The sequence below is a fragment of the Meles meles genome, chromosome 16, assembly GCF_922984935.1.
Source record: "Meles meles chromosome 16, mMelMel3.1 paternal haplotype, whole genome shotgun sequence".
In the NCBI taxonomy this organism is placed as follows: Eukaryota; Metazoa; Chordata; class Mammalia; order Carnivora; family Mustelidae; genus Meles; species Meles meles.
Window position 1 is genome coordinate 21,924,017 of NC_060081.1, and position 13,651 is coordinate 21,937,667.

Here is a 13,651-nt window from a genome sequence, read left to right on the forward strand (position 1 = left end):
CAAGTATGCAGGGGTTTTTTTGAGGAATGGGAGAGGTCATCAGTAAAGAAAAATTTGAAGTCACCTGCTTATAAATGGTACCTACATCCATACGACTAGATGAAATCATATAAGGAGAGTGGGTAGATAGAAAAGGGGACTCACGGGGCGCCTGGGTGGCTCAGTTGGTTAAGCGATTGCCTTCAGCTCAGATCATATCCTGGAGTCCTGGGATTGAGTCCCACATCAGGCTCCCTGCTTGGTGGGGAGTCTGCTTCTCCCTCTGACCCTCCCTCTTCTCATGCTCTCTCTCTCAAATAAATAAGTAAAATCTTAAAAAAAAAAAAAGAAAGAAAGAAAGAAAGAAAAGGGGACTCAGGATAGAACCATCCCTGGACCCTTTGATATCTATAGATTGAGCAGAAGATAAGCTAGTGAAAAGAACCCAAGAAAGAATAGCCAGTGAGGTAGTAGGACTAAGAGTGCATGATGTCAGAAAACAAGAGAAGAAAGTGTTTCAAAGTGGGAATGGATGACTGTGTTGAATAGTACTGAGAGGGCAAGTCAAAACAGAGAACAGAGAAGGGACCACTGAATTTGCATAGAGTTAGTCGTTTCAGTAGCATGGTGCGGAGGAAATGAGAACAAGCTTGTATGATGATGATGGGAATTGTCTATTAGAGAGGGAGCAGTTGGTAATCCAAGAGACATGATAGAGGCTAAGATCCACAGAAAAAGTGGAAGCATTAGGCAAACAGAATCAAAGCTCAAGACCATGTCTTATTTGTCTATCTGGTCGCTTTTAGCACAGTGTCTAGTACATAAGAAGTACTCAAGAAATGTTACTGAATCAATGAGTAAATGAGCACATGGAAGAATGAATGGATGGCAGGTGCAGGGCTGAAGAATGAACTAGGTCAAACAAGTTCAGAGTAAGGAAAGAACAGGGCCTTGAATTAAGAGGGTTTCTTCAGGGACTTTGAGATCCTGGGCTTTTTCTCTGGGAGAGGGCTGACAGATTTCAGTCTCAGATGAAGATGGGAGAAGGAATGAGGAGGCACTGTCAGTGGCAGTTACCTTGGCCAACTTTCAAGGCACTGATGTCCTAAAGCAGAATGCAGGGAGTGTTCTGGGATCATCTACTTAACCTCTTTCTTTCTCTCCCAGTCTCTCCCTTTCTGGATCTAGCCTCACATGAAAGATGAGTATGTATCTTTATGAACACAAGTGGGATAGGGAACTTAAAAAATGACAGTCCCACATTCATTAACCCATCTGGTCAGTAGCTCTTCATGGAACAACAGTCTTGTATAGGAGAAAATTGTAAGAGCAGCATTATGTGCGCAGGGCTTGCATCTGTTTTTTTCTTTTTTTTATGGTTCTTTTTTTTAAGATTTTTTTTTTTAAAGATTTTATTTATTTGACAGAGAGAGATCACAAGTAGAGAGGCAGGCAGAGAGAGAGAGAGGGAAGCAGGCCCCTGCTGAGCAGAGGGCCCGATGCGGAACTCGATCCCAGGACCCCGAGATCATGACCTGAGCCGAAGGCAGCGGCTTAACCCACTGAGCCACCCAGGCGCCCTTTTTTTAAGATTTTATTCATTTATTTGACAGAGAGAGATCACAAGCAGGCATAGAGACAGGCAGAGAGAGAGGAAGGGAAGCAGGCTCCCTGCTGAGCAGAGAGCCCGATGCGGGATTCAATCCCAAGACCCTGAGATCATGACCCCAGCCGAAGGCTGAGGCTTAACCTACTGAGCCACCCAGGCGCCCTGTTTTTTTCTTGAAGTGCTTTGTCTTCTACTAAGATAGCAGGTGATTCCACAAACTGCACAAGTTAGGTGGCATTTGAACTGGGCTGCCCATAAAATCTTGGCGGCACTCGTATAATACCAGTGAAAAGTATTGCAGATAATGCAGCCTGTGGAAAACAACAAGCAGAGGCTGGAAGCAGGCCAGTCTTGGAATCGCAGGATCCATGGCTGGCTCCAAACTCTTCTAGGCGTTTCATCAGGAGAAGAATTAGAATTCCTATGATCTCTCTTCCCAACCTGCCATGGGAGGAACCAAGGAACCTGTAAAGGTGGAGGCAGACCAGACGGGAAGCCAGCTGTAGCGTCTGACCCACCTGCATTAACCATCCTCCGTCTCAGGCCGGACTACATTCCTACATTCCCAGCAACCTGCTGACACCCTGTCGGTTCAGGTAGCCCAATCCAGACCCAAGCCGACTGTCGCCCTAGAGAAGGCAAGCAAAGGAACTGCTTCTGCCTGGTCCTTGATGGCCTTGAGCCCTTTACACGTGGAATCACCCCAGCGGTCCACACCGCTAGACCCCGGGAAGAGGCGGGGCTCTGTGGCGCCAATCTGCGGACAGAAGGGAGCGCGCGTGCGCCCAGAGAGTCAGGCCGGGGGCGGGGCCAAGTAAAGCGTTCAGGGGACGGGGGCTGGCGAGGTTCATGCTGGAAGCCTTCGCGTCTAAGGAGAACTGGAGACAGGGCAGTGAGGGTGAGTGAACCCTGTAACACCTGAGGCCCGGGCTTCGGCCTCTGAGGCCCGTGACCCCAACGTAGGTAATGAGGTCGGTGGGGCAGCACTCAGGCGGTCCGCAGTGGGGCGGGATCCCGGCGCTGCTCTTCCCGGCTCGCGGTCCCCGGGCTCAGGTCGGGGGACGGCAGCGGCCTGGGTGGGGGTCGCTGCCTCAGGAAGCTCAGCCGGCTAGGAGAAGAGACTCTCTGCTGGAACAGAGGCCGCCGGGGGCTTTGAAGCCAGATGGGTCCGTCTGGGGCCAAGAAGTCCCTGCCTTCTCGGACGACTTGCACGGAGGCCCGGGGCGTTCATCTCTGTGCCTGCGGGTATCCCATCTGGGGGATGGAGACAAATGGGTCCCGGGCGGGGCGAGTGGAAGGCAGGGGAAGCGGACCTCCTCTTGGATCCCCTTGCAGCCGGCGCCCCAAGCCAGAAACCTGGGCATCATTCTCCCCTCCCGCGCGGCACCCCTTTACCCACTCAGTCGAATCCATCGAACAACTCTCAGGTATTTCCACTTCGCCCCTGGTCCACAGTCTCCCTGCTGCAGCTAGCTCAGGCCCCCGTTGCCCCTGGACTACCTCAGCAGCCTCCTGACTTGTTCCCAGCGCCTCTTGATCCCCTGTAATTTGTAATTACTGGAAAGCCAGAGCGAGATCTTAAAACACAGAACTGGTCGTGGCACCAGACGCCTTCCCCCATTCCCTTTCCGTCCTTCAGAGGCTTCTCATTGTTCTTCCAGGCTCTAAAACAGAGCTTATATTAGGCCCTTCATGAACTCTCTCTTTCCTCTTTTTGCTTTACTCTAGTTGTCTTCCCCACTCCGCTCTGATGGATTAGTTCCTCTGGCCACACAAACCTCCTTATCACATGGACCAGGTATATAGTTCCTGCGTGTCCTAGAGTATGAGATTTCAGTTCGCGGCCAGCCTGCAGAATTTTCAGACAAGCTAATCATATCCTTCCATCTGCCTCTACTGTGCCATCAACCTTTTGGAGCCTTGTTTAGTTCCTGAATTGGATGAAGTTTCTTACAGGCTCAGGTGTTGGTTACATTGTTTCCGTTCTGCCTGAAGTACTACATTTTAGTTGAAAACATCCTTCTTGTCCTTCACGTGTTACTCCAGGTGTAGGCTGGGGTTTCTTGTGGTACTCCGCAGGTGTCTGTTGACTGGCCTCTCTTCCACCAGGCTGTAATCCTGGTGACAGGTGGGTCAGGTGTTCTGCCCTCAGTACCTTGTGTGGCACCAGGCTGTTAGTAAAGGGTGTGTTGGCTGAATGCATAAATGAAGCTTGGCCGCTTCATGGGCTCCCCAGATAAACATATATAGGTCAAGTTATTGAATGCCCTGCTTTTCAGAACCAGTTTTCAACTCCCCTCTGCCCTCCAACCCATGTAGCAATTTCTTTGGCCTAGGAACCTTGTTCTGTTGTTACCTTTCAGGACCAAAGCGGTGGTAAATGGGAAGTATTGTTCAGAGTTTTTCTTTGGCACTGATTTTGGGTACAGGGTGTCTGGATATTGGTGAGTGTGGCTGCTTTGAGTTCGAATTAACTGAGGGCCACTGGCATGAGAGAAAATCTGCTAACAGCTGCTGCAGTCTGTATGGGAGGAAGGCCGGCTCCCAACTCTTACATGCTGATAGGGCAAATGACACAACGGCAGGAGACGGTGGGCCATGCTGGCCAGGCCAGCCCTAGTGGGAGGGCTCCAAAAGGAAGTTATTTTTCCAACTTGGGCCAGATCTGTGATAGGGAACAACATATCTGGGTGCCAGAACCCAGTGCCCTGAAGTAGGTGTGAAGGTGTGCTATTCTGGGGGCACTTTAGCTCATTGTGATAGAGTAAGGGAGAGACGGAAAAGATAGGCTGGCCCTCATAGAGGGAGGGAAAGAGAACAGTTTGTGACTGTGTGTCTGAGAGGCTGCTGACTAAGGTGGGAGGAGAGAATGACTGGTGTGGCTGGAAGAATCCCCAGATGACTTGTGAACGGGGCCTGGAAGGGAGAGGGAAGACAGATTAATGAACGGTGGGAGCAAAGATTCCGGGCCTGGAACAGGCTGCTGGATCAGCAAGGGGAGCCCTGTTACACTCCAGGCACTGCAAAAGACCCACCACTGAGCATGGCCTGGCACTCTCCTCCCAGGACTGAGGCTCCTCCTCGTGAGGGATGTCTCAAATATGGTGTGGGCTGTGAAGTTGCTTTCAGAAGTCTCTCCTTTGGGTTTTTTTCCCCAAAAAAAAACTTTAAAAAAATAATTTGGCCTTTATAATTTCTCAATTGTATTTATATTTGTGTATATATATACATGTATGTATATACATATAAAATAATTTGTGGTCTTTTTTAATTTCTCAGAGAAGGCAGTGAGCCTGGGAACTGCTGGGGCTTATCTACCAGGCTGTTTGCTCATGGTCTTGAACTAAGTTATTGGAGTGTGGGTGATGCAACGTGTTCTTCAGGCAAAAGGGAGTTGCTTATGTTTCTTTTGGAATGTGACAGTTTAATTTGTTAGGTGACAGATTCCCTGTTTTTGTTGTAGCACTTGGAGGGAGAATTTCACCTCCGTGTTTGTAGATTGGGTGTAGACTGGGCTTTTCTTGTGTTTTCTTAGAAATCTGCTACAGCGAACCAAGATGGGCATGTTCAAAACCAGTGGTTCTTGCTTCCCTTGAAGAAGGGATAATGTGGACCCATAGTTATAATATTACTTATCACTTGGTTGCTTTTTGGTGTTATTTAAGTAGAACCTGTCCTTCCTACATACACACACACACACACACACACACACACACACACACAATTTGATACATGAAGCCTCCAACCATATGGTTATAGGAATTATAGGGTTTTTTTTGTTTTTTTATTTTATTTTATTTTATTTATTTAACAGAGAGAAATCACAACTAGGCAGAGATGCAGGCAGAGAGAGAGGAGGAAGCAGGCTCCCTGCGGAGCAGAGAGCCTGACGTGGGGCTCGATCCCAGGACCCTGAGATCATGACCTGAGCCGAAGGCAGTGGCTTAATCCACTGAGCCACCCAGGTACCCCGGAATTATAGGTTTTAACCTATGTATGGTTTAGGTGCTTTGGGTTCATCGATCACCCAACTGTCCGACAGAGATCTCCCCAAAAAAAGGTTTATGCCCTTTATGCTCAGTTACACTGATATCAAAACTTGGCAGCATACCTGTGAAGGCGGGAATCCTCCCAGCCCTTAAGGACCGTGGCACACAGGCTGAGAACCACCAGCCTTTTTGCCAAGCACTGTGCCTGATGCTGGGAATGTGGATTCAGTCCTTGCCCTCATAGAGCTCCGTCCAAGAAGGAGGACTTACAAGTAATCAGGCAGTTTTCAGGGTCTCATTCACAACAGCTGTCAGACAGGACCCTTCTGAAGGGAGGCACTGGGAAGCATATGGGAAGAATGGCTAAGCCAGACTCGGAATTGAAGAAGGCCTGCTGGAGAAAGAGATGTCTACTGTGCATGAGTCTATGGTGTTTGGGAGGAACTGGCTTCTCTCTCTGGTCTCTCCTGTCCTTGAACTTCCAGACACGTGGTTAGATCAAGCTGTTCTGGGCTGGCCTGGGCAGTCCCTGCGAGGAGTAACTTGAGACCTTGTTTTCAGGTACCAGGTACAGTGGCAGTGTTCTTGTCAGGGTCTGGACAGTTTTATTTGATAAAACTGGAAATGTGGTTTCTGTTCCTGATTTATTTTCTAGAGATGAGAATTAAATGAAAGCCCCCTTTTTATTCCATCCATACATATTGGAACAAAATTATGGGGGGTAAATTACATTAAATACATATTTGTAAAGAAAACATGTTTTTAGTAGAAACTTTGGAATTCATAGAAAAGTAAGTAGAAATATTAGAACCACATCTCATGATTCCGAAAACAATATTTAACAGTTTTTAGTCATTGTTTTATGTATGAACTATACATATACTTTTTTGTTTACAAAATTATTCTTTTCAGACTTCAGCAGTCTGCTCTCTTTTATTTAAAGTATACTAAAAACCTTTTCTTGTTGTTAAGTTTGACATTGCATTATGATGTCTCTATACGGTAGTAAGATTAGATGCTGCTTTTTGGCCTTCTGGAAGTTATATCCCAGTGATGGTTGTTCCATTAGGGAGGGGACTGTTGGAGGGGATACTGCTAATAGGCAAAATGGGTTTGGGAAACATTACCGAACGTTGTAGGGATGACATTCTCCCAGAGTCCCACCTTTTGGGATGGGTGCCACACAGGTACTTCTCAGCTGCAGGTGCAGGGAGTGGAGGTAGCAGCAGCTTTGGAGTCAGCTCTGTGTGAGCCGGGTGCAAGGGAATGATTCCTACCTTAAGCTTTCTCTTTACTGCTGTCAGTTTGGGGTGGTGGCTATAGTTGGCCCGTTAGAAGTCACTGGCCTTGTTACCAGCGGAATCTGCACTGCCTTTTGGGAGGTGAATGTGTAGTCTTTGTGTTGGTGGGAGGTCTCTTGGCTGTCCTTCACCTTCCTTTTTGAGGTCCGTCTGTAAGTCTCCGGAAGGACTGGGAATTTCAGTTTAACAGAGTTAGTTGAGGCCTGCTTGAGCCTTCGTGGGGAATCCTGGGAATAAAGCACTCTTGCCCTCAGGAGCTTGCAGGGGCGCTGACTATGTCTTACTGACCATAGTTCCAGGTCTCTCCAAACTCCATGGGTACTTGATGGCCTCCTAATGTCTATGTAATTCTTCTTTCCAGAGTTCTTCCACAGTGGTTGGACTGAGTATGTCACAGTCCTGGGAGATGGACGAGGCAGGGTTTAATAGCCTTTGCTCTATGTCCCTAAGTGCAGGCCTTCATGTGACCTGCCTCATCGTATGACCTGCCTCATCACTTACCTTAACTACGACATTCCTACTCTGGTCTTGCTCCACAAATTACCTTCCCCTCACTGTGCCGCTGGATGAGCCATTCTGAAACCAACTCTGTCTCCTCTCCCACTCACAAATCCTCTGTGGCTCCGCATTCATCCTCCAGCTTCCTTGGCCTACCATGTGAAGCCATATCCCATATGGCCTGGTCAATCTGTGTGTCCTTTTGTCCACTGCTCTGCCTGCTTCATACCCTCTAGGCTCCTCCCAACTGAACCACTTGGAGTTTCTTTCCCACTTGTGTGACCTGCTTCTCGCTCACACCATTGCCTTAGTCCTTCAGTCCCTGCATGTCCAGTGCGTACTCATCTGTCCAGGCCCAAAAGTATCCCCAGGTCCATCAGCCTTCCCTGATTTTTCCCTCACCCAGAGGAAATTTCTTCCTCTAAACTTTCAGTTTTATTTTGCTTTAGGACACCTTACTTTGTGCCTTTTTTAGTGTTCTCCATTGGAAACATTTTACCAAATTGTAAGGTTCTTATAGGCAGGAATAATCTTCAGATCCTTTTAACTTCTCATGAGTTGCTTGGCATTCTGAAGGAACTTTAGGAAATGTCATGGAGCCCTCCCACCCCCTACTTGAATGCTGGGTACTCAGAGTGCCCAAGGTCCTCCCACAGTCTAGTGGCATAGCTGGCCTTGGGCCCAGTTGGACGTGTTCGCTTCTTTTGTCTTGTTCCATTCACTGAGTTCCTTCCCCAGAAGCACACTGTGTCACGTTTGGAAAGAACTTTAGCTCTGGTGTTTTCACATGGACCTTCTGTGTTCCCCACCTCCCAGGTACTGGCAACCATGAGATCTCTGCAGCTGCTCAGAACCCCCTTCCTGTGCGGACTGCTCTGTGCCTTTTGTGCTCCAGGTTCCAGGGCTGAGGAACCTGGGGCCAGCTTCTCCCATCCTGGCAGCGTGGGCCTGGATAAGCATACGGTGCACGACCAAGAGTACGTATATAGCCAGGGCTGGGCTCCAGGGCCTCCCCTCTGCAGCAGCAGCCTGTACCCAGCTGCGATGGCTCCCTCTATCCACACTTCCCTCTGTTATTTGTACAACTCCTTGACATTTTTCAAGAATGATACTCCTTATAGCCATCTGTAAATCAGGCAGGTTTTTCCACCATTGTTTCACAGGTGGAGGATCTTGAGGCCCAGATGGGATAAGCAACTTGTCTGAATTTATTCTGTCTCTGTCTCACCACAGACAGACATACAGACAACCCCCCAACACACACATGCACATTCACACTCGCGTGTGCACACACATTCTCACACACATACACCCAAGTAGTAGTGGCGGAACCCAGGATAGAACTAAGGTTTCTTGACTGACCAGACGTTTTTCTTTTTTCATTGGCACATTTAAATATTGAATTATTTGTTGCAACTTTTGTCCTGGGCCCGTTAGCCTCATACAGTATTTGTTATCCTTAAATTGGCTCAAAACCATTTTTTTAATTGCTAGCCCCCGAAGTGTTAATGCAGCATTCTAACAATAAAGAAGGAAAAACACCTGTAATCTTGCCCGCTTAACAGGGGAGCTGTTTGACTTTTTCCCTGCCCCTTTCATGGCCTATGTCTATCATCCTTGAGTGTGCTCTGCCTCTCTTTTTATTTGTTTTTCTGGGATGGGTGAGCTTTAGGATCTTGAACTTTTCAGTCCTTAAGGTTTTGGCATGATCCCAGGGTTGTTGCCAAGTGGTCTGAGTCTAACTATTGGTTTTTAGGCATATCATGGAGCATCTAGAAGGTGTCATCAACAAACCAGAAGCAGAGATGTCCCCACAAGAACTGCAGCTCCATTATTTCAAAATGCATGATTATGACGGCAATAATTTGCTTGATGGCCTAGAACTCTCCACAGCCATCACTCATGTCCATAAGGAGGTAGGTCGGGCATGAATCAGTGGACAGCATCTTGGAAAGCCTCTCTCCCCTGCCCCCCGCCCCAGCAGTTCAGTCCCGTCTTGATGACCTGTGTTGTCCTTGTACAACAGTATTGCTGCATATCCTTTTTCTGCCCCCCACTCCATTCTGCCTCTTCCTGTTCGGAGCCCCTTCGCGCAAAGGGTGACCTACTGAGGCAGAAGCCCCAGGGCCTTGTATCTCTGACAAGTGCTACAGGCATTTCTGCTGTACCCCAGAGTTTGAGAACCAGTGCCTAAAAGGCAGACCACATTAAAATGCAGAGGAGGGGGAAAGTTGTTTTATTTGAGAAAGTGGCAAACCAGGGGCCCAAGGGGTCGAGGGACTCAGCAGTATTTGAGGGTTTGTGTGATATTACACAGTTCTCCATACAAAGCCATTTACAGAGCACTTTCAAGTGGGTTAGAGAGCTTGTTTGATCTTTGCAACAGCCTGTGAGTCGGCAGGGCAGGCACTGTTATTCCCCCAGTTTAGAGGTGAAGGAACCAAAATCAAGACATTATGTCTCTAGGTCTAGTGTCTGTCCCGCTCTGCCACACTGCAGTCTACAGAGAGGAGGAGAGGCAGAGCTGGGGATGTGAGTGTGCTCCTGCTGGCTGCCAGGAGAGGAGATTTGGGTTTGCTTTGAAGGCAGTGGGGAGCACAAATGGCTCTGTGTGGCAGAATGGCAGTGTCACGGGAAGATCGTTGGCTGGGAGGCGGACTGATGGATGTGGGGAGAGACTTGCATCAGGGAGAGAACCTGGGATTCAGCAGTCCTGGCAGGCCAGGCTGGTGGCTGCAGGAGACCAAAGAGTGCACACAGGAGGGGTGGCAAAGGAAGAGTCCGCCGAGGACGTGAGCAGCGTTAGCTTCGCACTCGGCACCGCGCGCCCTGCTGCATCGGCTTCTGGAGCGGGGCCAGTCCCTTCATCTCAAAGATTGTAACAGGTTCTCCTGGTCAGCAGCACCTTCCTCTTCTTGTTCTGACCCCAAGATGCTGTCCAGTACAGACTGCTTGCACTTTCCAAGGGCGTGCTGTGCCCAGAGCTGACCCTTGGGAGAGCCTGGGTTGTGAGTTTGTGGGTTTGTGGGAATTAGGAACCTCATAATTCTGTGTAAGCCAGACCTAGGTTTCTACAGTGATTGTGTATTACTTTTGTAATTAGAAAAGAATGAAAAGTAATTATTACAACAAATAAGCAAGGGCCTGCTTTGATTTCATCTTTCTTTCTTTTTTTTTTTCTTTAAAGATTTTATTTATTCATTTGACAGACAGAGATCACTAGTAGGCAGAGAGGCGGGGGTGGGGGGGGGGTGGTGGAAGCAGGCTCCCTGCCCAGCAGAGAGCCCAATGCAGGGCTGGATCCCAGGACCGTGAGTTCATGACCTGAGCCAAAGGCAGAGGCCTAACCCACTGAGCCACCTAGGTGCCCCAGCTTCTTTCTTTTTAACTGGCAAGTAGAAATCTAAATTGGATTGCTGTGAATTGACTCTATCTGATGCATGGTTGTGGATTCTCAGAAGTAGTCACATGCTACACTGAGGGAGCTTTTGGATACATGAGCATAGACATTTTAGACATTAGCTAAACACTTCCAGTAAAATGTGCGACTCATCATTGTCTAATTTGTATTTTTTAGGAAGGGAATGAACAGGCCCCACCAATGAGTGAAGCTGAACTGATTAACTTAATAGATGGTGTTCTGAGAGACGATGACAAGAACAATGATGGATATATTGACTACGCTGAATTTGCAAAATCACTGCAGTAGGCACTGTTTGGCCATTTAGTTATATGCAAATGTGACCCGTTACAATGTGACCGAACACTTTTGGTAATGCAAAATAACTCATTTCCAACTATTGCTACAGTATTTTGGTAAAAACCTGTAGCAGTTTATTACACTGGGGTGAGAAAGAGGGATCAAGGGCAATATAAGAGAAATGGGACATATGCAGCAGTCCTGTACTGTTCAGTCTCTTACTGGACAAGGGCTTGATTAAAGAATTCTCTTAAAAATATTGGATAATTGGAGCGTAGTACTCGGGAACTTAACTGTAGAATACTGCTAGTCTCTGGGTTTTCATTCAGGCTACCTGAAAAGTAAGACAAGCTTTGCCAAGTGGACACACTTTTCAGTAACAGTGAAGGAATAGCATAAATGCCAAAATGTTTCCCCTGGTGGAACCTGTCTCTTCAGGTAAACGTCGTCAGTATTCTGCAAAGTGTCCCCGTCCCCCATCCACATCCATCTGTCCATCCCCGTCCACCACCCCCCCATGATGAGGTGCCCCTGGGCAAGGGAGTATTAGGCTATTTTAAAGCCACTGTATAAGAAGGATACCAGATCCTGAGTTCAGCTATACTTCGCATCTAAATTCTGTATCTTCTGGCACTTTGGAAGGGATACACCATTGACCTACATGATTAACATTTTTGGGTTTTTCAGTATTTTGTAGAACTACTGCCACATCCTTTCTTTTATGTCTTCCTCAGCTTAGGAGAGACCTTGAAGTTAAACGTGTTTTTTTATTCTAATCATTAGCAGATGTTTTAGCTTTCTTAATATTTGTATTTAACCCTTGTTTTGAGGGTTTGTTTTTGAAGTTTAGAAACTGTATGGAATACAAGGACTGTATCCCTCCTGCTTGGTGCAGCGAGGGATAAAGCTTCTAGCTGGTCTTGCCTAAGTGAGGAGTGAGGTCACCAAGCACCAATTGCTGCAAGCTCTATTTAGAAGGAATGGCATTTAAATTACCTCTTCTAGCGTAAATATGTGAATTCTTTCAGATCAGGAAAGATTAGAAAAAGAAGCCTAAAAACTCTTAACAGTGCGAATCTCAATAATGGTTGAAAATGAGAAGCAGCAGCAAATTGTAATTTGGTTTATTGGATCTGATAGTGTGCTGGGATGGTAAACCCAAAATGATGGTTGAATGGGGGAAAAAACTGCATAGGATTTGCTGTAAGACACATAGAGACTTATTTTCTTTATTAAAGTATTCTTATAAGAAAACATATGTATTTGTAAAAATGGTTTCCTGTGTCAAGTATTTGTGCAATCAGAGCTGAATTGTAAACTATTCTTGTAATATCTAGTTATTTTGAAAGATTTATATAATGAATCCTGGATATATGACCAATAAAACTGATGAAACAAAATAAAGAGCAGTTGATTTTGTCCACACGGGGGTCTTCTCCCACATGAAGGTTTTGTTTAATACAGATCTTTACATATGTCCATCCCATCACAGGCCCTATAACCCTCCCTGGCTGTGCCCTGTTCCTTTTGGCTGGGGTCGATTCCCAGTAATCAGTCACTTTCTCCTTTGATGCATTTTTTCTTTTGAATGAAATCACTTTTTGGACCTTTTTTCCCTGGCCATGTTCAGATTATGATAGCATTGTCTAGCTTAGGAAAATACTGTGTTTTCTCCTGGAGTCTGGCAACGGTTTTTTCTTTGCCAGAAAATTTAATTATGTAGCATTTTTGAAAGTCTCCCAGGCCCAAGCAAAAAGTACAGTCTCCTCCGGCGTTTTGGGAATAACACTTTGTTCTGCCATTTGAAAAGGACAGAAGGAAAGCAAGAGGGTGGCAGGGAAGAAGGGAGGATAGGAAGGAAGAGAGTTAACCATTGCCTTCTCTCTCCCTTGCCCCCCAAGATCCTTGGATCTTGCACTGGCCCTTCCTCATCCAGAGCTGCCCCTCTGGGTGGACCTAATGAGGGCCTCACAGTTGGAAGAACCTCATACTGTTGGCAGCTAGGAAGGGACTGAGACAGCTGGAGAGGCAGAGAAGCAGCTCCTCAGAAGGCAGTCACCCCCATTACATAGACAAGACAGAGATCCCCTTCCTCCTTCACAGCTAGTTTCTCTGTAGGTATTTCATTCTGGCATTTGTGGTCCTGTTTAACACATGTCCCTGGTGGGAGGAGCCTGTGATATTATACAGACACAGAGACCTTCTTCGCATACTCCCTCCCTCTTGACCTCTTCTCTCCTACACAACACCTTGGCCTTCTCATAGCCCACCTTAAGGATTTTTCAGAATGTATCAGGAACAGCTCTGTACTTTCCTTTCCTTATCCCTAAAATGGAGGTAAGTCTACCCAAGAGAGGCGGCCTTATATAAGCATAAATTTTGGACTGAGGCAGACCGGTTAGACTCCTAGGCCTGCTACTCCCCAGCCATGAACTTAAAATTTAGTTTCACACACACACACACACACACACACACACACACACACACACAATAAGACTCACTGAGAGGTTAAGAGGATTAACGAAGTGAGAGAAAATGTAGAAAGCGTCTAGTAAGTGCCTGACACTGAAGAGTA

General features: G+C 47.0%; 1 protein-coding gene across 1 annotated transcript; it reads left to right on the forward strand.

Annotated features, from left to right (window-relative positions):
• The first annotated feature begins 2,180 nt into the window (after window positions 1-2,180).
• On the forward strand, window positions 2,181-12,471 carry MCFD2 (multiple coagulation factor deficiency 2, ER cargo receptor complex subunit). The gene is made up of 4 exons (XM_045980436.1): window positions 2,181-2,486; window positions 8,193-8,353; window positions 9,133-9,292; window positions 10,954-12,471. The coding sequence occupies exons 2-4, from the start codon at window positions 8,205-8,207 to the stop codon at window positions 11,083-11,085; spliced, it is 441 nt and encodes a 146-aa protein (XP_045836392.1). The 5' UTR covers window positions 2,181-2,486; window positions 8,193-8,204; the 3' UTR covers window positions 11,086-12,471.
• Window positions 12,472-13,651: the final 1,180 nt, after the last annotated feature.